Source organism: Octodon degus, unplaced genomic scaffold (assembly GCF_000260255.1).
Source record: "Octodon degus isolate 3935 unplaced genomic scaffold, OctDeg1.0 scaffold00049, whole genome shotgun sequence".
Classification (NCBI taxonomy): Eukaryota; Metazoa; Chordata; class Mammalia; order Rodentia; family Octodontidae; genus Octodon; species Octodon degus.
The window spans coordinates 3,619,782-3,646,942 of NW_004524625.1; the positions used below are offsets into that span (position 1 = coordinate 3,619,782).

At 42.0% G+C, this 27,161-nt stretch overlaps 1 protein-coding gene across 5 annotated transcripts in view; it reads right to left on the reverse strand.

Annotated features, from left to right (window-relative positions):
- The window catches only part of Pak1 (p21 (RAC1) activated kinase 1), a 176,516-nt gene that overhangs the window by 81,469 nt on the left and 67,886 nt on the right, over positions 1-27,161 (reverse strand). Inside the window, exons 1-2 of one of the 5 annotated variants that reach the window (XM_004632528.2) lie at positions 26,819-27,016; positions 9,003-9,213 (exon numbers count right to left, since the gene is read on the reverse strand). In XM_004632528.2, the coding sequence (XP_004632585.1) occupies positions 9,003-9,192 (190 nt within the window). In that variant the 5' untranslated portion in view covers positions 9,193-9,213; positions 26,819-27,016. Of the gene's footprint in view, positions 1-9,002; positions 9,217-9,366; positions 9,419-26,818; positions 27,017-27,161 lie in introns of those variants that run through there. The other 4 variants (XM_023716691.1, XM_023716695.1, XM_023716693.1 and 1 more) reach the window with 4 other exon arrangements.

A 27,161-nucleotide genomic window follows, 5' to 3' on the forward strand; every position in this document is an offset into this window, starting at 1 on the left:
TGTAGGTAAATTATGAGAAACTAGAGTGGGGAAGAAAGAAAAGGAAAGAAAAAATAGGAAAAAGTTAAATTAGGAGAGAAATGAACAGTAGTTGAGGTTTGTAGACTTAAGAAGTTATTCTTTTTGGCCTCAGTTTCAAGTATATTATTTATTCCAGAAGACCAGCCTCCTATCTAGAGCATAGAATTCTGCTTCTGACATTAGCTAGAACTCTTAAGAACTTCTTGGCAAAGTTGTCCCCGTGTCTGCTCAGTGTCCATGCCCAAAATTATTTCATCTGGCATTTTCTTCAGTTCTGTAAACCAGCAGAAAATGCAGCCTGTATTTAGGGAGAAAATGGGCCATTCTTTAATTCTATCTTGAAATAACCCTGTCAAAATGTGTCATTTTGTAAATCTCGTAACAATTCTATTAAGCAAAGATTACAAAAGAAAAAACATGACTGTAAAGAATAGTAAATAATGTAAGACTGCCACCAAAAGTACTACCAATTATTGAAATTCATAAAACACTTGGTATCTTCAGTATTATATGCCTTTCAGTAGTAATTCTATGAGATAAATGTTACCCATATCACAGGTAAGATAACTGAGGCTAAGACCAACTAGAAAAAGGTCACAAAGTAAGGGATCAGAGTGATAAGGCCAAGAGCTCAAACTTTAGGCAGAGCTGCTCCTTTGTTAGAGATGGGGATCTTGCTATGTCCCCCAGGCTAACCTCGAATTCTTGACAAAAGCAATTCTCCAGCCAGGCATGGTGGTACACACCTATAATCCTAGCACCTGGGAGGCTGAGGCAGAGGATTACTGAGTTCAAAGGCCAGCTAGGCTACACAGTGAGTTTAAGGACAGCCTAAGCTACCTCAGGAGCTTAAAATATCGGCATGCACTATTGTGCCTACAGTGATTTTTTTTTTTTAATATATTTGGCATACATTCACAGTGATCCTATTTCTAGCCTCCATAATGCTGGGATTACAGGCATGTGCCACCATACCTGATTTCGGTGGCCCACTCTGTGCCTGGGAGCAGGGCCAATGTGGCATGTGGTACCAGGGATGGAACCCTGATCCCTGCACTTGCCTAAGCAAGTGCTTAGTCTGCTGAGCTGTCTTGCCAGCCCCCATAGGTTCTTCTATATGTTATGCCTTTCCCATAGCACAAACAAAATGAATATGACAGTAAGTGACAGAATGCTATGAACTGAAAAACATCCTAAAATAAGTTCACAGAACTCATCATATCAGCTCTACTGAAAGCACTAGTCTGAACAACTCTAGGCTGTGAAACTTTGAGCCCTCCATGGTGTTCAAGTACTTCTAAGAATGAAAGCATACAGGCCACAAACCAAGACACAATGGTACCAATTCAGACCTCATGAACTCCACTCTCACAGCATGTGACCTTGGACAAATCACGGGTTCTCTGTGCCCAAGAGTACGTGTTCTAGAAGGGCCTTGGAACAGTGGTCCAGCCCACCTTCCATTCTCCAGCCAGATGATATTGGGCAAGTTAATTACTTACCCACCGTGAACTCATTTTACTATCTATAATGAAACATTACCTACCTACCGGAAATGCCTGGTGTCATCACAGTCAAAGGTCCTAATATAATATATAGTACTTAACGGGCATGAAATAAATAGTAGCTGAGATGTTATGCCCATTTTATTCTTATTTGTTATTAAAATTACTGTTTCTATTATTACTATATATATTTATTTATTTATTTATTTATTTATTTTATGTATTTGTACAGGGTCTCACTATGCAGCTCTGACTCGTAGTTGTCCTCCTGTTTTCAGCCTCCCCAACAATGGGATTATAGGAGTGTGCCATCACACCCAGTTTTGGTGGCCAACTCAGCACACCCAGGGCCAGGGCCAGCATGTGATGCCCGGGATGGAACCTCGGTCCCTGTGCTTGCCTAAGCAGGCGCTTAGCCCACTGAGCTATCTTGCTGGCCCTTTGTTATTACTATTTTAAGGATCAATTAAAGTAAATAAAATATACGGCTTTGTACATTTTACTAAAGAGCTTTACAAACATGACTTATTAGAATTGGCAAGTTTCAGGGTAAATTTCTTAATTTATTCATTAAGATAGAGGAAATGTGGCTGAGGATACAAAGGAAAAAAGAATCGCTCTGATTTCACACCATTAGAGTGCTTAGATTTGAGAAAATAAAGTGAGAAACAACATTTGTGCCCACAACCATCCCAACCTTAATCCTATCTGTGGTCTAGTCCATTTGGCTTTCTGACAGCTTGGGAAAAGCTAGTCCTGCAAACCCCCATATCTCAGCACAGCCATTAACACTTTAGCATAAATCATTGGCCAGATTTTATTCTTTTAATTATTTTTCAGTAGCGGCTTTCATTGGCTTAGCTAAGCTGAGCTGAGCACAAGGCAGTAAAACATTCCAAACTTGGAGATAAATACTGACGTAATCTAGTGTTAAAATTAACTTTGCTAAAACTCTTCCCAAGCTCAGAGAATTCCACTTTGGTTGTGAAAATTTAGCCAGGAAAAGATTCCAAGCTAAATGCTGCAAGACTTCTTAGAATAAACCCGAGTCTCCAGGTCTCAGCCGCAGGAACCAGACTTTCCCACACAGAATTCTGCAACTCAGCACTACCCAAGATAGGCCCTCAATTACAGCTTTTCCTTCCAATCATTTACGCGTCCCTTGGGCACACACTGAGGCCTCACCAGAGGTCAGCATTAGGTAATGCCCACAGACAGGCTACCCGCCGCCAGCTCAGATCCCAACCACTCCTGCACCCTGCAGAGAACTCTTCTCTTTTATCTCTCTAGACATAAAATTCTGACTCCAAAAGTTTGGATGGGACTGAGCATTTTTATACTTTAAGGCACCATGAGTGGCTCTTTGGAAACACTGTCTCACTATGTAGTTTAGGATAGCTTTAAACTCACTATGTACTTTAAACTGACCTCGGATTCACAGTAATTCTCCTGCCTCAGCCTTCTGAGTACAGGATTACAGGTGTGTGCCAATTTTTGACCAGGGTTGAGAACAACTAAGAGAGATAGAGTATGTTATTATGGAACAAATATTTTAGGAAGACTTAGTCCCATACTCATCTTTTCCACATTTAACCTGTGAGAGAGAGACCTCCAGCTATTTGCTATTTTCCAAACTTCAACCTCCCAACAGAAAATGAGTTGGTGTGGCCATCAGGTAAGATAATAAATGAAACTTCCCTTAAAAACTAAACAGCCTTTGTATTTGTACTGTATTGTCTCTTACAGTTCAGAATACTTTTATATTCACTATCTCAAATGACAGATTAAAAACCTACTGACAATAGGGTGGGTAGAAATTACAATTATTCCCACATGATAGAGAACACTAGCTATTTTAAAGGATATTTTAAAAGGTAAATTACAGCTAAATGCCAGAGGCAGGAATCAATCTAAGTTCTCTAAATCCAACTCTAGACCATTTCTCTATGCAGCTGATATAAGTCCTCAAGTACTATATGAAAGACACATCAACACTGCATATCCAGCTACTGTAGAACTAAGTTACATAACTCACTGAAGAAAGGTTCCAAACAAGAGGAAAACCTCAGCCTTATTTCATCTGACACTGGCATTAATAATAATAATTGGCTTTAATAATAGCCTTCAAAGGTCTCAAAGGAAAGAGATGAAACCAGTGTGCCCAAGAAATCTATAGAATATCTATAATTAGAAAAAGAGAGGTCATTAGATCACTTTGCAGGAATGTCTTCTAACTCTGTTTTCTACCCTTATGCTTTCAAATCTACAGAGATGCAGCTTTCATCTTGACGCTGTGAGATTTATTTTCAGACCAGATCTGGCCTCAGGTTACACAGCTAGAATTTCAAGAAGAACCTTTGGGTCCATAGCTCTGTCACTGTTAAAATTACTTTAGAATGGCCTAGTTTGTGTTCACCTACATAGACAAGCCTGATGCAATGACATCTTTGCAATACTTCATTTACATAATCATAGGATTTCAGCTGCTGTGAGTCTCTCATTTCTTTAGATGAAGGTGCTGAAATATACAGAAAAATAACTGACCCACTACAGGCAGCTCATTTATGGGAGAACCAAGATTATAACCCAGATACCTACATCACACCCTCACTTCCCCAGTCACCATGTAAGATTCATCGTCCATTCAGCTCCAGTAATGCCTGAATGTTCTTATTTCAGGCAGGAATTCTTTTTTCCAGAAATGGTTTTGTTGAGATGTAATTCCCTATTTATAAATATATACATGATAAATTCATTCCTTGGGTATAAAATTGACAAAGTTGAGCAAACATTACCCTGATCAAATTTAGGGCACTTTCATCGCTCCAGAAGGCAATCCCAGCTCTCAGTCTCCACCTCCTAGTCCTGCTGCCGCTCCCCATCTGTATTCCTAGGCAACCACTAATACACTTTTTGTTTATGGATTTGCCTTTCTTGGATTTTTCATATAAATGGAATCACACTTTGTAATCCTTTGTGGTTGGCTTCTTCACATAGTATAGAATTTTCAAGACTCACTCATGCTAAAATTCAGGACTTCATTTCTTTCTGTTACCAAATACAGTAGTACTTCAATTTACAAACTTAATCTGTTTTAATATTTTGGGGAAGATAGTCACAGTTGTGTTTGCCACTAACATGAAGGTTATAAATGGAAGCAAAATTATGTCAAATGCTTTGGAACCAAACTGTTTATAAAAAGAAGCATTCCTGAACGAAGGTACCACAGTACTATTTCATTATATGGATATCCTATATGTTTTATTTATCTATTGATCAGTTAACGAGTGCTTGTTTCCACTTTGGGGTTATCATGAATAGTGCTGCTGCTGTGAACGTTCGTGCACGAGTCTCACATATGGACATGTGTTTCTCTTGGTGGAACATCTGAGTGATGGTACTTCTCCATTTAACCTCTTAAGGAACTACCACATTGTCTTCCACATTAGCTAAAGCATTTTACATTCCCACCAGCTGCTGTGAGGGTGCAGTATCTCTACAACTTCACCCATATTTGATATTACCTTTTTTATTATAGCCATCCTACTACCTATGAAGTGATATGTCACTATGGTTTTGACTGGTATTTCTCTGCAGACTAATAATTTTGAACATCTTTTTATGCGTTCATTTTCTATTCCTGTATCTTATGTGGAGAGAAGTCTATTTCCATCCTTTGCCCATTTCTAAATTAGGTTTTTGGTTGTTGAGTTCTTCATATATTTTAGATGCTAAACACTTATAAAATACATAATTTGGGGAAATAATCTCTTTTGTGGACCACCTTATTTTCTTAACAGTGTCCCTTAAAACACAAAAACTTTTCATGATACCTATTAGGCAGAAATTTTATCCTCTAAGTTTCAATCTCCTTAAGAACAACTTACACTTTTCAATTTATAAAGTCTTTGACTGTTACGTGAAAACTTGGGCTGACTTACAGAGATCAAGAACACTGGCTGAGAGAGTGAAGTATCAAAACTAAACACATGCTTAAATTGAATGAGTAAAAGAGGTACCTATGTGGGACAAGGGAGGGTGGGCCCTAAGCCCAAGTACTTATTAACAGTCCTCAATAGCTCAAGCGTTCATTTCAGGTATCCCACAAATGCTTGCCATCTGTGAGACCTGCCTGTTATGCACGTCAACATAAAACACTTGCCATCTGTGAGACCTGCTTGTTGCACACGCCAACACAAACTGTCCAGAGCCGCCATCTTCCTTGTCCTTCAACACTAGTCTCCAAATTTTTTTTTCTTTTTTGAGCACAATATATTTACTGAGGGAAAGAAAGCTCCTGTCCGAGAGAGGGACAGAAGGGGGGCCCTGAGTGGGTGGCCCCCAGGAAGCTGCCTCTTCCAGGGACTTTTATAGAGGAAAACTAGGTGGTGAGGCAGGTCTAAGGTGGTGAAGAACATGGGAACTCGTTTAGGTGGGCATGAGGTGGGACAAAGCTATGGTCAGCCAATGAGAATCTAGGCACCAGTGCTCAGGTAACATTGATTAAATCATAATCAAATGGGGAAGAGTCATATAGCAAGTGGGCATGAATACGGGACAGGGTCTCTTCCTGTTGGGGGTTGGGTTAGTGACTCATTTAGGCTCTTTTAAGGTGTCTGATACCAATTCAGAATATCAATCTCTGGTGCCCATTCCTAGGGAAGTATGGAACTACACCTGTTTACTCTTTTGTCTTGAGGTCTGGCCCTCAGCGGGGAGTGTCTGTTCCAAAGTGTCTGTTCCAAAGACCTTGTCTTCCATCTTGTCTCCTTGAGGGCCTGGACCTGTCTGACTGCCTATATTTCTATCTAATTCAGCTGCCTACAACCATAGCTTAGTATTATGTTTAAGTGTTTTGTTATTATTTTGCTGAGAGCATCTTAAATCATTTAGCAATTATATTATTGGTTACTGAAAGAACAGTTATCCTTTTTTTTTTTTTTAACGTTTTCAGTACATGGTCTACAGGGTCTCATTATGTAGACCGGACTCAGTGATTCTCCTGTTTTCAGCCTCCCTGGCAGCTGGGATGGCTGGCGTGCACTACCACGTCTGGATTTTGGTGATTTCTTTTGATGTGCAAAAACTTTTAAAAAGATGACATCCAACTTGTTAATTCTTCGAAGTATTTCCCATGCAGTTTGGTTTGTTTGTTTGTTTGTTTATTTTGTGGTACCGGGGATTGAACTCAGGACCCTGTGCTTTCTAGGCAAGCACTTATTCTACTGAGATATCTCCCCGGTCCAGTTTGGTTTTTGATTCCTCTAAATAGTTCCCATCTGTTTATAATTTATGAGGTAAATCTTTTTGATAATGTGTTTATGCCCTAATAAAAATATGACCGATCTTCAAATGCTTAATTCTCAAACTGACATTTAGAATTTCTACCCAGTTACAATAAAGTTTTGCACAATTTTGGGCCAACAGAAAAGAAAAAAAAAAAAAAGCAGCCATATAAACTAACAAAAGAAATGCAAATTTGAAAGTTTTTCTGTCACTCCAATATGATGTGATATGATATGTTAGGCTTAAATATCTTACCTGCAAAGAGTCTAAGGTTTTATACTTTATTGCAGTGGCTCATGAGAGCTACTCTAGAGCCCACATTGGAAGTCAGGGAACAAAACGAAAGTGACAGTGAAGGAAATGGACAGATGAAGAGGTGTGAAAGCTAGATTGGGAGAAAATTCTAATTGAATGGAGAAAGATCAAGATTCCTCCATAGTTAACACTCTGGAGTGAAATCATGGAAGAGTGGATTACATAGTGGTAGGGAACACATAGAAAATGATATGTAAGACATAAATAGTGGATACACAGATACAGGACAAATGATAGATAGATAGATCGATAGATAGACAGACAGACCAACCGACTGACCGACTGACCAAAAGACAGAGATGATGAGAGATGATGGATGGACAGACAGACAGACTTGGATTCAAAAAAGTTCTGTGGAAAGTGATTCCAAAATCTCTAGCTTTAAGGCTGAATAAACAAAAATATACTGAGGATAAAAATCAAGTCCAGGTATAGCCCTCCCAATTTTTCATATATTCTCTATTTGATTAGTGGTCTATCAACTGTCTACCTTGATCTGTGATTACGCAGCAGTATTTTTCTATAATATGGGCTGTGTCCTGCAATTCATCATTGTACTTTCTATAATTACCTCACTTTTTCAGAAACTCAGTTCTACTTATGCAGTTTACTAACTATGCTTCCCCGTTTCTAGTCATCCACAAAAGAGTAAGAGAAAAGGAATTAACGTTTAAATTCCTTACGTGTGGAAGGTACTGTATTAGGAAATTTACATATAATCCTTTAACCTGCCTGTGAGAAATTATCTCGAGTTAGAAGACAGGAAACTAAAGGTCAAAGTGGTTAACTGACACTCTGAGATCACAGAACTGTAAGTAGTGAGCAGCTCCTTTTAAATCTGAAGCTCATGACATCCACACACAGATAGCCAATTTCTTCAGCAAACCTCAAAAGCATGGTTCTGCAGGTAAAACTGAGAATTGGAGTTCGGATTAACAACTTAACATTTTGGGGTCAAACAAAAGCCACCTAACTATGGGCATACCCAAATTTCAAACCTCTTCTACCTTTATATAAAGATGCCAGTGTTTTTCAAACATATTTTAGAAGTTGTACTAATAAAAAGTAAATGAGGCTGCATAGCATAACTTGCTCATAGTGAACTCATGGTGAGTCTAGTTACCTCTGCTTCCTTTTCTGAGCCCTTCCTTGGTATTCTTACTGATTTTTTTTTTTCCCCCAATAGGGATAGAACTCAGACCTTATGCTTGCCAGTCAAGCACTTATTCCACTGAACTATCTCCCTGGTCCCAGGAGATTAAATACTGATACTTAATCCCTAAATTTGAATGTGAGGACCAGGAGACATGAATGAAAGACAGTCAAGAATCTGGAAAGAAGGCACTGCAAATAAAACTAGCTTAGAGGAAATTTTTCAAATACAGACATTTCAAAATTCCTTTTTTTTTTTTTTTTTTTTTGGCGGAACTGGGGATTGAACTCAGGCCCTTGCGCTTGCCAGGTAAGTGCTTATTCTACTGAGCTATCTCCCTAGCTTCCTTATGTTTTGTGATACCATATACTGTTTAAGAACATTACAGGGGTCGGGGAGATGGGTCAGTGGAATAAGCGCTTGCTTGGCAAGGCCAAGTTCAAGCCCTGGTTCCACAAAAAAAAAGAACTTTACAAGTGAGTACACAAATGGTTTCAGAGTGTTCAAAGTCTGGCAAGAGCATAATTATTCTCTTGGAATTTCGATAGAGTACAAAACATCTATTTTCCAGAGGTTTCAGCCACATTGGGAAGTAAAGACAGAGGAAATATTTAACACAATAAAAGATATCATGGAAAATTAAGAAGGACAACTCTTTTATCCAAGTTACAAAGAATTTTTTTCCAGCATAAATATGATGAGAAACAAACAAAATACTCTACTTTTATCTCCAGGTAAGATGGATCGGTAAAATCGGTCCTTCTTTTTCTTCTCCTCTGGGTTTGGAGGCAGAGGCTTGGAGCCATGGTTTAGGGTTCCAGTGTCTTTGCTGCCAGCTCCAATCATAGTGCTAGTGTTTCTCATGGGAGGAGCTGGGGGCTTGTCCTGAACGTCCAGGCCGTTGCTTGACATTGTCACCAGCAGCTGCAGCAGCTACTAGAAACAGAAGGACACTTGAGTTACTGTTGAGCAAAAGGAATGTATGTAAAAACTGTTAAGGATTTCAAATTATACAGCCCTTCCACTCACACCATGAGTACTGCTCGCCTATTCATTCACAAATACTCACAGATACAAAATGCTTACTGTGTGCTAACACTTCTGAAAATTCCTATTGTTCTGACTCCATTCTCACATCTGAGAGACTGGAAGATACAGCGAGCCACCATGATGAATCTGGAAAGCAGGAATCTGGCCTACAGTACTGAGTGTGAAACCTAATAATATCCAGCAGCTTTAAAGAAATGTCTGCCCCAACAGCACTCCACATAGTGAGTTCCCCATAGCCTCTAACTTTATAATATGAAGTAAGTTGCACCTTCCCTCTGCAGTGGACTACATGATCAACAGAAGCGCTGCCTCTGTGCATAGCTCCAGTGGAGCTCAGCCACAGTCACGCTTTACACTATGATTTCTTTCAGGTACACTAGCAGCGTTGACGAATCACAACAGAGACTGCAACATTTACTACTTGGCCCTTACAGGAAAAGTTAGCACCCTGTGCACCACACCATCTCTCTAGGACTTCTAATCCCTAAAGGTCTGTCTGGCTCTAAGTATGCAATGGTCAATGCAATAACCACCCTGTTTAAGTTACTGGCAATCTCCAATGCTTCTGGGAAACAAAAGGAATAAAATATAACAGAAAAAAATCCCTATTACATACTAACAATAATTTTAATGAAGACAGATACAGCCTAAAAATAAGTAACTGTCTTTAACAATGAATAAACATGAATGTACCTAGTTTCTCATTAATTTTTCACGCTACAGTAGAAATTATGCATTTAATCGTATTTGTTTAGAGTACAAGCTGTTTGGAATTGAACACAGCAGTGCTATAGAAATTACATGCTTCAAAAAAAAAAAGTAGCATAGGGCCAGAGATATAGCTCAGTGACATGAGCACCTGCCTGGCAAGCTCAAGATCCTGAGTTCAATCCCTGGTACTGCAATTTTAAAAAAATAATAATCACCAAGAACTGTTTAGAAATTTAGGTTCCATGCCCAACTCCCCTCAACTTTGACTTAGGATGGAAAGGTAAAGACCAAAATTCTATATTTTGAAAATTAGTGACTCCAATAGCAGCCAGCTGTGAATATCACTGCTTTAAAAATCAATTAAAATGTTACGAACAAAATATCTAAGAAGGGCTGGCTACCTAACTCAGCAGACTAAAGCTTCTGCTTAGCGAGGTGCAAGGATCAGGGTTCAATCCCCGGTGAGCTGCGCTGGCCTTACTCCCAGGCTGGGCTGAGATGGCGATTGAGACTGGGCATGGTAGTGCATGCCTGTAATCCCAGCACTCAGGAGGCTGAAAACTGGAGGCTCACTATGAGTCCGATCTGCGTAGTGAGACCCTGTAGACCCTGCACTAAATATTTTCCTACACCCAGCTTTTTCCCCCTCCAGGGGCTGTCACTGATCTCAAAATACACCATTCCTTTACCTCTTAAAGACCTTCACTGACGTATCAGAATAAGAGCTGAAGTTCTTTAGCTTCCTCTGGAGGCCCTCTGCCTCTGGCCTGCCCCACCTACCAGTCTCATTTCCACCCTACTGCCCCCTCTCCAGTCCAGCAATTTTTCCAACTTTTTTATGCCACAGCCATCACATTCCCACTCCTTTGCACAGTCTGTTTCTTCTGCTTAGAAAGCCAGTTTCCTGGTCTTCAAAGTGGGAATTCATGCTTCCTTCGGAGCTTAATTCTGTTACTTGTTCCATAAAGCATCTGTAAATGTTCTGACATCCCTGACAGCGGATGTCTTCTTTTTCACATTCCGTTTGCAGGTTATTACATTTCCTTTCACTATTTTGTAATTGTTTACAGGTACGTCTTCCCCAGGAACCAGGATGCTCCTCAGATGCTGGGCCCAATTTTGCCATCTTTGCAACCCGAGTGTCCCGTACAGTATCTAACTGAGCGACCTGATAAATATTTTCATTAATACCATTTGCTTAAGGATACATACTTTGCTTTAATGAATTTGGCAGGAGAAATGAAATCATCAGCCTTCACAATTGAACATGGACCTGTCTTCTAAACTAAGCCACCACACCTAGAAGTAGCCTACATTCAAATTATACCCCAGAAATCTTTGTTCACCTGAATTTCCCAACTATGCTTTCTTTAAAAAAAAAAAAAAAAAAAAAAAAAAAAAAAAAAAAAAAAACCTATGCATTCTTTTCCTTCCTTTTTTTGTACAGTGGCTCAAACCCTGGGCCTTACACACATAAGTATGCACACTATCACTGAGCTCTACTCCCAGCCTGCTACACATTCTTAATTTTACACACACAAATGCACATGGCCATGCTTCCTGATATTGATGTCTCTCATTCCTAATAAAACTCTTACTTCACACACACACACACACACACACACACACACAAAATCTGACTTTTGGGGGTCTGTTTTTTAAGACAGGCTCTTGTTCTGTAACTCAGGCTGGCCTCGAACTCATGGTAACTTTCCTGCCTCAGTCTCCCAAGGGCTGAGATTACAGGAATATGCCACTATACCTAACTCTGACTCATCTTTTTAAGGTCAAACTCAAGTTACATGTCTTTGTGTAACTCATCTTGGCCCACCATTAGCAAATAAACTCCCTTATTTTTTCTTAAAAAAGAAAAAAAAATCAAGCAAGGGTGGTTTGTTAATCTAGATTGACTCTCTAGCTAATATGTTCTTAATCCATTTCCTCCAGCTTCATGTCCCAAATTTGCCCCTGCTTTCCCTCCCTGCCCCAATTCAAGTCCTTCAGCTCCCCTAAAAGAAGGTCAAGTGGCTCAGTTCTCAAGCATACCATTCAAAGCTCCCTGTTCTAAGATTACACTACTGCAGCCACCTGATAGCCTAATCAAGTCCTTCTTGGCCTCTCAGGTCTTTCAAGCAACTGCTTCATCGAACATATACCCCCCTTGGAGACCCATAACCCAAGAAAGGTGTCAACCAAGCTTTCTGGTATAGGCTTTTATCCATTTGTGGTTGGTTTTTTAAAATTTTTTGAGGGACTTCTCTGGCAGTAATTTCCATTTTCAAAGTGATTCCAAATTACTTACAAGCAAAAACGGCTGAAATCTAATGTTTGAACTTTTTTTAAAATCACATTCCAGCCTACCTTTGCTTAAAAGCCTCCAATGACAGGAAACCTGTACAGTGGTACCTCAGTTCATGAACTTAATTCTTCCCACAGTTCTGGTTGCAGGCCAATTTGGTTGTGAACCAAATCAAATTTCCCCACAAGGTCAACATTAAACCCAACCCCTGAATGTGATTAAGTTCATGACCAATTCGCTACAACCAGAATCATGGATAGAACTAAAACTCACCTGTAATCAAGGTACCACTTATAATCTCAAAAGACAGCCTATTCTATGTCCAGTCATCTCATTTAAAAAGTTCTTGCCTACTCCAAGTTCTGTCTATGTCTTACTGCACTGCACTTACTTGTTTACACTGTGCTTCTCCATCCTTCCCCTCCTCTGCCAGACCTTAGAATATGAACTCCTTTAGAACAAAGTTCATAGCTGGGCCTGGGGGCGCATGCCTGTAATCCCCATATTCAGGAGGTAGAAGCAGGAGGACTTTTTGAGTTATAGGCCAGTCACGACTGCACAGTGAACTCAAGCCTAGCCTGAACTACAAAGCAAGATCTGTCTCAAGAAAGAAAAACGAAAACAGAAGTTCCTATCTTATATGTATCTAAATTCCCAACTCCAGGCCTGGCATAGAATAAGTAATCAATAAAAATGTGTGGAACGAATGGATAAACAAAAAAGGTAAATAAAAACCATAACTTCCATGTCTGAGTCCTAAATCCCACCTCTCAGCGCTGTTCAGAAGCATCTATAACGGCCCACTTGCTGGCCCGCCAGGCTCTTCCACCACACTACTCCTCCCTGGAGGCCAGAGGCCACTAAGGGCCCCTTGAGAGTCGCCCTTAAGGAAGCATCTGACAGAAAGCAGAAGCCACGGGGGAAGACAATGCAAACTGCAGCTTTAGCATTGCTACAGAATCTGATCCAGAAAGTAACGTAGGTGGCGATAACTTTCTTGGGTTTACTGCATTAGATAGGGTGTAAATATGTAATACATTAAAGTTTTCTTGCGTATAAGCACGGACAAAAATGAAAAGAACAGTAGCTGGATTATAGTAAGAAAGTAGATAGAATATTAGTTTTATGTGACATCCAAATTTAGTTTTAGTTTTGGTCTCAGAAAAAAATCACATAGCCACTCTAAATCTTATTTTCCTTTTCTGCAAGTGAAGATAGCAGACTTCCTGTGGAAACTTAAAAGTGGCAACATAAAATTTAATTGTATTAGGAAGGAGAAAGCCACTTGCAAAATTTGCTTGGCGAATTATCATTGGGTCTTGGGAATAACACCCTCTGAGCTCACCCAGACTCTGGGCTTCTAGACAGCTTCCCAAGTTCCCTGCAGCCCCCGCCCCCCCCATAAGGCCTTTCCTCTCATTTTTCCCCAAGCCGCTTCTGTCTCTATACTCACAGAGTCCCCTCACTGGTCATTTTGTCCTATTCTCAGCACAGTGTCTGACACATTTAAAAACCTGTTTACAGGAAAATGGTTCGAAAACATCAATCCAGAGATGAAAAATATACTTAACTCTTGAATAAGGAGAACAAACACACCTTAAATCTTCTAGTAGCCTCTGCAAACCACTGGTGGGGAAGGATTAAAAAAAAAAAAAGATTAAAAACCAAAACAGTGCCTTCTGACGTGCTACAGTATAAAAGCTAGACCTGCAGACAACATTTCTAATGAAAGCTCAGACAGCACTCTTCTATCCACCCTGGACAACAAAGAGACACAATAAATAGGCAGACTGACCACATTTTACCACTGTCCCAAAGACTCAGGCAACCTAGTAATTTATAAACAACTAATTATACTAAATCACCTGAGTGGCCCTATAATAAACGTAGGATCAAAAGAGCTACTGCCATCCATACATATAAAACAATGACTGGGATAAATCTAAGAGGTCTAGGTTTAAGTCCTCCTCCCTTGGTATTTGGGATAAAGCTAAGAGGTCTAGGTTTAAGTCCTGCTCCATTGGTATTTGGGATAAAGCTAAGAGGTCTAGGTTTAAGTCCTGCTCCATTGGTATTTGGGATAAAGCTAAGAGGTCTAGGTTTAAGCCCTGCTCCATTGGTATTTGTTGGCTTATACAGTCTCCTCCCCTGTGAGATGAATCTGCAGACTACGCAGACTCTAGGAACAGTGGGCAAGAGGCAACGAAGGAGAGCAGTGATGTGTGTTGCTGTAAAAAGCACAGAGACGGTGCCAAAACAGAAAGAAGAGAAAGAGGCCTGAGAGTGGATTAGCGGTAGAGAGTGCTCACCTAGCATGTGCAAGCCCTTCACCTGAATCTCTACCACCCCTTACCTCCCACCCCCCACAAAAAATGGTAGGAGAAAAGACAAGACTTTCCAAGAAGCTGCTATGTGAAAGTTACTCTAGATACTAAATGAATGTGGACAGGAATTCAAGGAAGGAGCGTACTCACTGGCAACTACCTCTTCGCATTCTATCACCATGGATTACATTGAACTAACCTGAAATTAAGTAATTCAATGGATTAATCTGTTGATAATATCCATAGCAGGGAGGACAGCAAGACCCTGTCCCAAAAAACAAAAACGGCCAGACATGGTGACACAGCCTGCAATCCTAGCACAGGCAGGCTGAGGCAGGAGGATCACTGCCAGTTCCAGGCCAGTGTGGGCTATGCAGTGAGTTCCAGGTCAGCCTGAACTATACAGTGAGATCTTATCTCAAACACACTCTCTCTCTCTCTCTCTCTCTCTCTCTCTCTCTCTCACACACACACACACACACACACACACATACACACACACACACGTAAAAGAAAACTACAATGCCAGGCCTACCAGTGCTAATTGTGATGTAGAACAAACAGTAAAGTGAAAGTCCACACTCAGAAGTAAAATACTAAACTGAGCTGGAATGATCAATAAAGTTTCACCAAAAAACCCAAAACAAAACGGGATATTATTAAGATTAGTAGTCTAGGCTGGGTGTGGATGAACACATCTATAATCCCAACTACTGGGGAGGCTGAGGCAAAAAGACTACAAATTCAAGGCCAGGCTGGGCAATTTAACAAGACCCTTCTCAAAATAGAAGTAAATAAACAAACAAAAAGGGCAGTGGCTCAGTGATTAAAAAAAAAAAAAAAAAAAAAAAAAAGGAAGAGTAGCAGTTCATAAAACAAATAGGTCACACCAGTAGTCTTTAACTCCGGAGTATCATAGCTGATTATTCACTGTGTGTTCTTCAAAATGCCAATGCTTAAGTGCTTAGGAGGAAGTACACTAATATCTATAATTTACTTTGAAAAGAATTTTTTTCAGTGATTAACGGGTGAACATAAGAGAGTCAATGTTAACAAATTACATGTCTGTATGATATATAATGGATGTGATAAAGCAATCACGCATTGCTTAACGACGGGGCTGCGTCCTGAGGTCTGTCATACAACCACCGTGGGGTTGTACAGTCACTTGTAGCCAACCTCTCGGTGCAATTCAGAACACAGTAGGGGTAGGGATGTAACTTAATGTCAGAGTGTTTGCTGAGCATGCACAAGGGCTTGGTTTCAACCCCTAGCTCTGCAAAAAAAAAAAAAAAATTACAGTAAGTATCAGATGTGTGAAACTGCATATAACTTTATAACATTATTTTACAGAAATACATTCTAAAAATAAGAACATATAGTATAATAAATATGTAAGTTAGTAGTAGTTGTTTATCTTCACTATCAAGTACTAGGCACCTTACATAATTCCATGTACTGCAGATTAGGTTTGTTTATATCAGCATGATTCCAACAGCATTATATGGCCCTGATGTCACTCGGTGAAAGCAACTTTCAGCTCTAGTAAAATCTCACGAGAACATAGGCATTCTTTGTGGGCCAAAATGCCATGCATTTAGGCAGTGGGCATGCAGGTATGCACTACAAAGTTATCTCCACGTTGGAAACATTTTCTGAACATAATGGTGAGAGGTGCTGCTTTGAATTCTCCTCATCCCAGATTTAATCAGTTTGGGATAGGTACGGTACTTGGCCCTGACACAACTAATACTAAGTAAGTGAATTTTGATGGAGAAAGAAGATGACAAACGACCACTGTGGACCATAGAACACCACAGACAGGAGGCTACACTGGGTAGAAGGAACATCCAATACTAAAGTGAGATCATGAAAAGGTAGACACACTAGATCACCCCAGGCCTTTTGCGTCCTATACCACATATAAACTAGTCCCCAAAGTGGTCCTTTCTAAGCAGTTCTAGAGCTACGCAATAAATGCCCAGTGTTAAAATGACACTGATTTTAAAACAAGGCTGTTGAGAGACTACAACGAGAGCAAAGAGGTGTTGCCTACAGGAAGAGACCAGCTGCTAACCATCTGGACTGAGAACTCTGTGATGCCCTGGGCTCACAGCATGGACTCGAGTTTCACACAGCCCTCTAAACCTACTAACGGAGCTACTGTAATTGTAAGACGCAACTTCCCCGGAGACCCTCCTGAAATAATTACCTTTACAACTAAGATTTCTGCCATCATTTGGAGCTGACATTTTAATAATCACAAGTATTAGATCACATTTTGCAAGGTACAGAACACTGTAAATGTTCTTGGGAGGTAGCATTTTTCCCATTCATTAAAATGAAGATTTCTCATCTATTGTTGGCCAAGCTAGGCCAGGTGCTGGGAACCAATAGAAAGCAAATCTGAGGAAGCAAAAGAGACGCTGTCCATAGCCTAGGGTCACACACCCAGTGGGCAGCACAGGCAGGAACCTGAAGTGTCTGCGTGACAACAGAACCACTGCATCTACCCTCCTCACCCTTCCCTCTAAAGGTATAGATGAGAGAACCACTAATAGAATCTCAAGATAAACCCCAAGGCCATTATTTTAAATGAAAAGAGGAAAAGAGAAACAAACCCTACTCCACACATACTTTGAATAACCCAGAGCAGCTGCAACTAGCATGACCAACACTCTACTCAGGAACAGGGAGCACTGTAAGCCCTTGATGCCCGCTGATGAGAATGTGATCTTTAATTAAGTTGTGCCAAGAGGCTTTCTTTGGCAGGGCACTGGAATGCTGCCGGCCTGAATTTGCTGAGGGATGCCCTTCTAATGTGTCAAAGAACACTCCCACCCAGCAGCCTCCGATGACGTGCTCAGGTTTAGCAATGAAAAAACAACTGCTGGAGTAGCAGAGAAAAAAAGCTATAGGTTGTTTCTGGGCCATTACAAAAGCAATTTCTGATCTTTTGTTGCCTCTTAACATAAAATACAAGTAAGATTCTAGGGCGGGCCAGACTGCTCAGCAGATTAAAGCGCCTGCTTAGACAGACACAGGGACCAGAGTTTGAGCCCAGGGTACAGTGCTGGCCCCGTCCCTAGGACTCACAGAGACAGCAACTAAGACTAGGCATGGTGGTGCGCACCTGTAATCCCAGCACTTGGGAGGATGAAAACAGGAGAATCACTATGAGTCTGATCTGTATAGTGAGACCTTGTAGACCCTGTACTAACTATATTTAATAAAAAAAAAAAAGAAAAGAAAAGAAAACTGAAGTTCTCCAAAATACAAATAAGACTACCTACTTCACACAGTTTTTATGACTTAAAAAGCAGGTACTCAAAAAAGCACCTAGTGTACTGCCTGGCACAAAACAGACGTCCAATAAATATCTGTCCACTTTCCTACCTATTATTCTAGGGTTATCGTTACTATTTCCAAGACAGCATTTCAGCTCAGTGTGCTTTCATGCTCCTGCCTTTGCCTATATTGTTCTATTTGTCTAAAATGTCCACACTTGTCTGCCAAGTAAACTGCTAAACCCAGGTTGCCTCATTTCCTCCGAGGAATCTTTGGAGAAGCCCCTAATTCCATCTTTCCCAAAAATTCAATAGCATCTGATACATACTTCTATGCAACAACTTCCAAATTCCATCCTCTATTAACTATAGTCCATACTTCCTGTCCTCACCTGGCCATGAGTAACTCAAAGGATGAAACTGAGTTGATTAATCTCTACATCCCCACAGCCTACCCAACACAAAGTACAAGCCAAATGACTAGGAACAGTGAACCTTCTAGATGGCCTGGTTTCTTGGAAAACACATGGACACTTGAAGGATCCTGAAGAATGAGCCAGTTCCAAACTCTCATCCTATGGGAACCTGAAAGCTGTATGTACTTTACCTAAGTTCACTAAATAAAATAGTAAAGATATATCTAATCACTGATTATTCTGATTCTCTCAAAAACATACTTACAACATTAATTATAACCTGAGTTAGAATGAACAAAGGGCTGTACTGGGAGGTTTTCTACGATTATAAGAGGCAACAAAGTGGGTCAGAAAGGACAGAGAATTTGGAGAGACCTGAATTAACTCAGGCTGATCCCCTATGCACATGCACACAAATGTGCACATACACATACATGCTCACACCCCTACACATTTTCACTAACATTCCTGCAGTCACTAGAGGTACTTGCAGAAACTAGTGCTACAGATCATATAATGTACCTTCTACCATCTTCTTTACCTTTCTCTTATAAAAACAGGTATTTTCCCTTGTGTAGCCTCTACTATTCGCCATCACACTTTCCTACTTATCATTCATTTCCTGGTAACTCTTGAAGGCTCTAGATCCTCATTCAGTCTCTTTGTGTACGCTTCCAGTTATCATTCCAAGGGACCTCAACAGCTTCCATGAGAACCCTATCAATTCCCTGTATCAATTCACTGTCCACTCCATTTTATGGACCTCAGTTCCAACTTCCCCCCTCATGGACCCTCAGTACCATGATTACACCTTGGACCTCACCACCAAAATGTACATCAACTCCAACATCATAGGGGCTTGTGGGTTAGTTCAGTTGTTTAAAGCACCTGCTTGGGCAAACCCAGGCAAGCGCAGTGGATTGCAGTTCAATCCCCAGCCCTACATGCTGCACCAGACCCACCCTAAAGGCAGCCTGAACCAGCCAAAAAAAAAAATCAAGAATCTTTCAAATGAGTCACATATACACCAGAACAACAATAGCTCACTTGCTGAAGAGCTTCCACTACAAAACTATCAGTAAGTATCTGATAAGTATCTCTGCCTTTATGTCTCTCTACCTAATTGTAATCTATCAAAATACTCAAACATCAAAAGCCCCTTGCCTTTCCTTTCATTTCAAAAACTTAATTGGCAAAATTCCAGCTTTGGGAGAGCTGAATTTGACTCTCCCAACTGCCTCTACAATGAGACAGCCAATGCCACGGATGGCATTATAAAACCTGATTAAATGTTTTCCCTTGAAAGGTAGGACCACCTTCCGCAGAACTTCCCATATGATTTCCCACTCTTCCTCTCAGCAGCTGAGCTTACTGTTAATGAGAAAGCAAAATATCTTCTTCTTACCTCAAGACCTGTGTGTCCCTTTACCTGCAACCATGTTCTTCTTCCCATCAAAATTAATTCTCCCTGCACTCCTTCAATTGCACTTCTCTTCACCTGGAATGTCCTCTTTGGGTACGTACATTAGTACATGTCAGTACTAATGTAATTGATTACGACAAAATTCTCATGCTGATCAACTTTATAGCATCAAAGAGAGACAGACAAAGAAATAAGTAAGTAAATACACAATGTGAAGTTCCTATGTCTATGTAAATCTAGGGAGAGGGTCATGACACGATTCCCTGGGAAAGAAAAACTTAGGACTTCAGAGAAATGACACAACAAATCATAGCAATGTCTAAAAAAAGAGCACTTAAAGCAGAGGAAGCAGTAAATACAAATGTCCTAGAAAAGAACATATGGGCCAACAAGAATAGCAAAAAGGCCAGAGAAACTAGAATCAGGTAAACAAGGAGAAATATTAGAGGAGATGAAGCAAATATGCCAAGGTCAGATTGCACAGGCCTTCTAGGCCACAGCAAGTCTGGATTTTGTAGCAAGTACAGGACACTGAGGAGAAACAGGGTACAGCCCATGCCTGCCTGGCAGGCACAAGGTCTTGAGTTTGATTCCTGATACCAAGGAAGGAAGGAACAAACGAACAAACAAATAAGGAAACTATGGGTTGGGGAGATAGCTCAGTGGTCTAAGCACCTGTAGGACCTGGATTTAATCCCTGGTACTGCATGCCATGCCTGCCCTGCAACCCTGGGTGCACTGCGCCAGCCCTAAAAATGGGGTTGGTGGCACATGCCTGTAATTCCAGCACTGGGGAGGCTGAGGCAGGAGGATCAGCATGAGTCTGAGCGGCATAGTGAGACCTTGTACCAAATAAACACATAAAAGAATTTGGTTTTTTTTTTTTTTTTTTTAAAAAGGAAGTAAACTGAAGAGTTCTGAGGAGTGACCTGATTTAGGCAGACCACTCTAGCAACACAGCACAACAGACTACAAGAGAAGGAGAGACCTCTTTATTAGTTACTATAATAATCCAAGTACAAACTAATGCGGCTCAGATATTGGCAGTAGGTACAGAGTTAAATATACTTTGAAAAGAGGCCGGGAAGATGGCTCAGCAGAATAAGTGCTTGCCTGACAAGCGCAAGGGCCTGAGTTCAATCCCTAGTTCCGAAAAAAAAAAAAAAAAAAAAAAAAACTTTGAAGGCAGAGTCAAATGGCTTAAAGGTTGGATGTAACATGGGAGAAAATGGAAAATGCAAGATGATGTCTAAATTTCTGGCCTCACTCAAGAAATATTGAGTGAATGTTAACATACTGCAGTGTTTCCTAGTCAGACACAAACACAAAAAAGCACACAATCCCCCTCAAAACACCACTTATCTCTATGCTCTTCTAAATAAGCAAAGCATCTCAAAAATAATTTTAAAAAATTCTCTCTCTCTCTCTCTCTCTCTCTCTCTCTCTCTCTCTCTTGGTCTTTTTGAGACAGGGTCTCGATATGCAGTTCAGGCTGGCCTTGAACTCCTCCTGCCTCCACCTTCCAAGTGCTGGAATTACAGGTGTCTGCCACTACACCCAATTGAGTTCTCTATTTAAATTGTTTCTACCACCTACCTTTTTTCTACTGTGCTCCCCCCTCACCTGCCTGTTACCACAGATCAAACTTGGGGCCTGGCACTTGCCAGACAGGTACTTATGCCACTAAGCTGTTTCCCCAGTCCTTCTACCACCTCCCTTTCTAATAAATAACTACGATTTCACCAAAAGTAGTCCTATCAAGATTACCAACCACCTCCATCTTGCCAAATCAATGAGCACTTTTCTGTTTTCAGCTTACATAACCCTCAACAATACTCAACATAATAAACCTCCCTTCTTTTTCAAATACTCTTAGGTTTTTGGCTTCTGGGGACGCATATCCACCGAGCTTTCTTTTTCTCTTTGTCTACTCTTCTACTCTTTACAGACCCCTCCCTTATGCTCTACTACACACAACCCAGACTCAGGAGCTCTTTCACTCCTATATTACACTCTCTCCAAGGTGGCCTCACACATCCCATAGCTGTATATAGCATCACTGGTTGATGATGCCCAAGTTTCCATTTCTTGACCAAATAGCCTACTCTCACTAACAACCATCTACTGCGTACTCTACTTCACTGCTCTTAGGTTTGAGGCACTGATGAGCAAAGCAGGGGATCTGTCTAATACACTTAAACCTAATACACCAAACGGCTTGCTATTCACAGCCTCTGTCATGAATTGTACTTATATCTGGTTACATATTATACATCTCCCTCAATATATGGTAAGCTTCATAAAGTAGGCACTAAGTCTGGTGTATTTATCATGGTACACACAGCAACTAAGTAGGACCTCACAAGAAAAGGCACTCAGGAGACTGTAAGATTTAGTCAATCATGTTTCTGCCCTTAAAAAAAAAAAAAAAAAAAACCACACATACAATAATGGAAGATACAGATAATATTTCAGAAAAGAATTCCGCTTTGAGTTCCTCTATAACTTTCTGCTGTTGCTTATTTACTATCGACGCTATTAATTCGTACATTTGAGCTGAGCTAGTGGAAAGAATTCCACTCTGAGTTCCTCTATGACTTTCTGCTGTTGCTTATTTACTATCAACACTATTAATTCATACATTTGAGCTGAGCTAGTGTCCTCTGCACTTGTTCTGGGTGGGTACTGTTTCCTCCATATGTTTCTCCATTTGATTCTTTACTGCAGATGTTATTAATTCAAGGGTTTCTTTTTTCATTTCCAATCTGAGTTCCTCCATACCTTTCTGCAGCTGTTTCTTTATTTCAGAAGCCGTTGATTCATTGCTTTCAGCTGTGTGATTCCCAATTTGTTCTGTGTTAGTGTCCTCTGCACTTGTTATGGGTGGGCTTGGGTTCTGAGATTGCATTTTGCTCCTTCTCGTTGTCATTTTGTGTAGCACTGTCTTCTGACCTTTGCTGTAGATCTTCGTTGCAGTTATAGCCTTAGCACGTACTGAAGTTCAGGTGTAGATCTACAAAGTTTGGATTTATCCAGCTGTGCCTGGCTTGGGTCTGGCTGCTGTGCTCAGTTCCTTCCTGTTGCTGCCCTTGGGGGTGAACCTGTTGTGCCCCTCTGGCAAGATGTTCTGCTCCTGGACTAGCTGGGTGGTTCTGTCCCCTACACTCTCTGTAGGGATTGCAGCTGAAGGGTTTCACCCCAGGCCTGTATGCCAGGCCTGAGCTGAGTCTGGAGGGAACAAAGTGGAGTAGGGGGGAGAGGCAGCTGTCCCACACACCCACCAGGCCTGGACTAGGACTGGATCTGGGGGTTCCCAGAACGTAACAGAAATTCCTACTCTGTGGGTGGGGTTTGGGGGAGTACTATGGAGTAATGGGGGTTGTCCCAAGAGGGTGAAAGAGGGTGTCACCCATGCTGTGCCTGGGCTGGGACCAGTAGGTCCCGCAGGTGCAGGGTGGCCAGAAGCTCTCCCACACATTCACTGGGCCTGGGCTAGGACTGGGTCTGGGGGTTCCCGGAGCACAGCAGAAATTCCTACTCGATGGGCGGAGTAAGGGAGGTGCTGCGGAGTGGTGGGGGACGTCCCAAGGGAGTGGAAGAGGGTCTCAACCATGCTGCGCCTGGGCTGGAACCAGCAGGTCCTGCCGGCTCAGGGTAGCCGGAAGCTCTCATAGACCGGGCCTGGGCTAGGACTGGGTCTGGGGGTTCCCGGAACACGGCAGCAAGACACAGATAATAAACCACAATGACAATACAGCACAGGGAGGGGTACTCCTGAGTGCTGACGGGAAACATAAAGGTGCTGCATGCACCTACAAGAGGGGCACCTGATAGCCTACAAGTTAAGAAAGGCTTTCACAAGGAGTACTTCAGAGTACTGAGAATCTACTATTTAATCATTTTTCTTGTTTATGTCATTACTTTAGAGTAACCCTTCAGGGTAGCTATAAATATCTCCCATCTCTATAAACCTAGAGAGATTAGCATCTGGTATCCAGTAAATGGTCGAATAAGGATTCAAACTGAACTCAATCTGCTGTTAAGCCTTTCTACCCTTCCTTCGTTTCTTGCTATATCACAAAGCATCACTAAAAATAACATTTGATACCTGTCACTACGTAGCCTTCAGTAAAGCATGCTTGGACACTTCCCAGCCTCCATTTTGAACATTCTAATCCTTGTCCCATTTAGCCCCTTCTTTTCTTTTATTCATTGAAAACTGAACTGCAAGTTTGGACCCATGAGTGGCATCCCTGCCCTTTCAGGCTACAGCACCTGAGCCTTCCTTCGAGGCTGGAGGACATGCTGAGAAACAATCAAAATAACATCTCTGCAGTACACATTTTCCCACCTTTGCTACTCATTTGACCCTCACCACCCCAACGAGGTTTTAAAACCTATGGAAATACAGCAGGCCAGGACAATAAAATGCCTAGTTGAGCTACATCTGATCTCTGGACTTCATAGCCAGCCAGAAATTGAATTTAAGAAAACAGAGGGAAGAGAAAGGTCAGAGGAGATAAGGTGCATAGAGGAAACTCAGCACAGTCAGTCACATGGCCTGGAACCAGGAGTTAACAAGGAAAAAATCTATTTCCTTTCCAAGATAATGAGTATTTGGCCATAGCAGTGCTCTACCATATGGTAGTACCTAGTAGTAGTACCTAGATTCTAGATGCAAAGATAAGCAGAAAAAGAATGTAAGAAACCTTCGGTACATTATATGAACATAAACAGTCAGAAATATCATGGAATCTGCAAATACTTATCACATTTAAAAAGCTTGGACTTAAGACCAAACTGCCATTGACTTGGTGAGTCTAAAGCTTCCTTCTCCACAGTCACAGCTTCATGTTTCCTTCTACTGCACATGAGATGGTATTCTTTGACCTGCTTGTAGTAAGCAACTGGGTCTGACTTCCATGTTTTCCAGCACCTACCTCCAAAACTAACATAAAACTGGTTCAGAGGACACTTAACTATCTATTAGTCCAATTATTTTATATACAATGACCCAAAATTGCATTTTCATTAATTTTTGTAATATAACAGGAAATATAAAAATGACATTTTATCAAATGTATTCAATACAAGAATCAACCGGTTAAAATGACACCTGCCCAAGTAATGCTCGGGATAGTCAATCCATAAACACGCTGCCCAAGTGACAGTCAGGGCAGGCTGTTAAGGCATTATAATGCCACACGGCAAGCTTTCTGTACATATATACATTCCAAATGGTGGCTGCTGATAAAAGAGTAACCTTATCATTCTCATCTTTGCTTCCCCTCTCTCCACACTCTGGGGACACGTCTCAAGAAAAATCTCCCAAGTAGAAATAAATCAGCCCAAAGAGCTAAACTTTAGAGAAGATGAGAATTAATCTACAAGGCCCCTTTTCCACCACACCTCTCCCTCCACACACCCCAGTCCCCAAATAACCCCTATCTTGCAAAGGCCACCCAGGCCTTCAAAGGACCACTGTCTTCTCCTTCTCTCCCTCTCCTCATCCCTGCTGTTCTCCTCCATAGCCTCAAAGGTCGGCCAACCTGCAGGTCAGCAGTACCTCAGACCATCTCTTGGCTACTCATCTCACTGTGGGGAATCTGGCCTCTGCCCAGCCCTACTCAACACCCTTGCTTTCTGGCTTTCCAGTCCCCCAACTGTCATCCTCGCTTTCCTCTACTGCCTACCTGCTCTCCAACCCCACTCCCAGGAAAGAAGGTGGGGAACAAATCAGGAAGGAGGGCTGCTTACTGGCAAGACATGGCATCAAGGGAGCAAGGGGAAGGACTGGCACTCACTGTAGACAGAATTTAAGTGACAGCTAAAAGCAAGGTTAGTAGGAAACAGAATGTTTGGACTCTGACAAACACCACAGTAAGGCCCCTACAAGCTAATAATTTAATAATGCTAAGAAAGCATCAGAACCAAAAATCCTGAGAGAAGAGGAGAAGAAAGCCTAATTAAGAGGAAGAGAATCCAAGAGTAAGAAGGAAAAACTGCTTATGGCAGAGGAAAGAGAGAAAAAGAAGTCATGTGGAGAGCAGAAAAAGAAGAGTGAGACTACAAGAATGGGGTGGATGATGAGGAAGATGGAAAGGAAGGAGTGCCTGAGCAGGCATGGAAAAGCTGGGCTGGGGGTAACCAGGTAGGTTAGCAGCAACCTGACCTGAGCTCCTCAGTGCCAGATAAAAAAGGAAGGAATTACAGTGACTAACACATTACACAGCCTCAAGGTCTGTCATTTGATTACAAGTAAAACGGGTGCTCCGAAGTCAGCCTATTTTAAAGCAGCTTCATAGCTAAGCACACTGTTGAAAAACTGGTCAGTTCAAGGGAAAAACAAAAAGGTTAAGTTTGACCCATTTCTCACTCTTTCTCCCTACACTTAAATATGACACATAACACTAAATTAAGCATCAACTTTCTCAGTCTCTGTGTTGCCTGTGAAGTCACTGGTCTAAACAAACCAGGAAGCTGACACACCACAGACGGGCTGGAAGCAGACCTCGACGTCTGCTCGCCCAGCGCCCTCTGTCTGTTCCAGTGCTGCCCACTCTGACCCTTACCTAGATCACCCTTCCCAAAGACAAGCCCACAGCATCACGGAGGACACGCCAAGCCCAGAACTGAGCAGGAGGAACCCGAGGCCACAGCCACCTAACGACCACCCCAGCTCTCCTGTCGCCCAGCTCACTGCACCTCTTAACAGAGAACAGCTCTAGTGTGTGTGTTGGGGGGGACCTCAGGAAGGCTGACTGCAGGCATAAGACCCTGAGGCAAGCAGCTCTCCCCACCCTAAAAGCCCAGCTCCCCGTTTTTGCCCTCCTCTGGCCAGAGCTCTGATTCCAGCGCAGGCCTGGCCCTGCCTGGCAGCCTCAGCGGAGGGTTCCACCCTTAGCCCTTCCCTCATTCAGAGTTCCTTAAGGTAAAAGGAATGTAATACGCCCCGCACTTCACACACACCCGGAAGTCCGCAAAGACCCCAAAAGAATGCTGGGGAGCCCTGGGCAGGGAGACATTACCTGATGCCGGGAGCCGGCCCCGGCATCCCTGGAGATGGTCTCCACTGCAGAGCCGCACCTCTCCCTCTCCCCGCCCGCCCGGTCCGCACAAAGCCAAGAGTCTAACCAGTGTGGCTGGATCCGATCTGGGTGGCTCCACAGCACAGCCGCCCGCCCAGATCCTGGGGCGCTGCACCCTAGCGCCTCAGCCGCACTCAACCTAGGCCGGCCAGCCGGAGGGAAGAAGGGGCGGGGCAGGGGGAAGGGGCGGGAGGAGCCGAGCTTCTCCTTTCTGCAAAGCGGGGCTGGGCGCTAGAGCCACCGCCTTCCCACAGTCTGGGCTGTTTTTCTGCGTCCAGGTTCC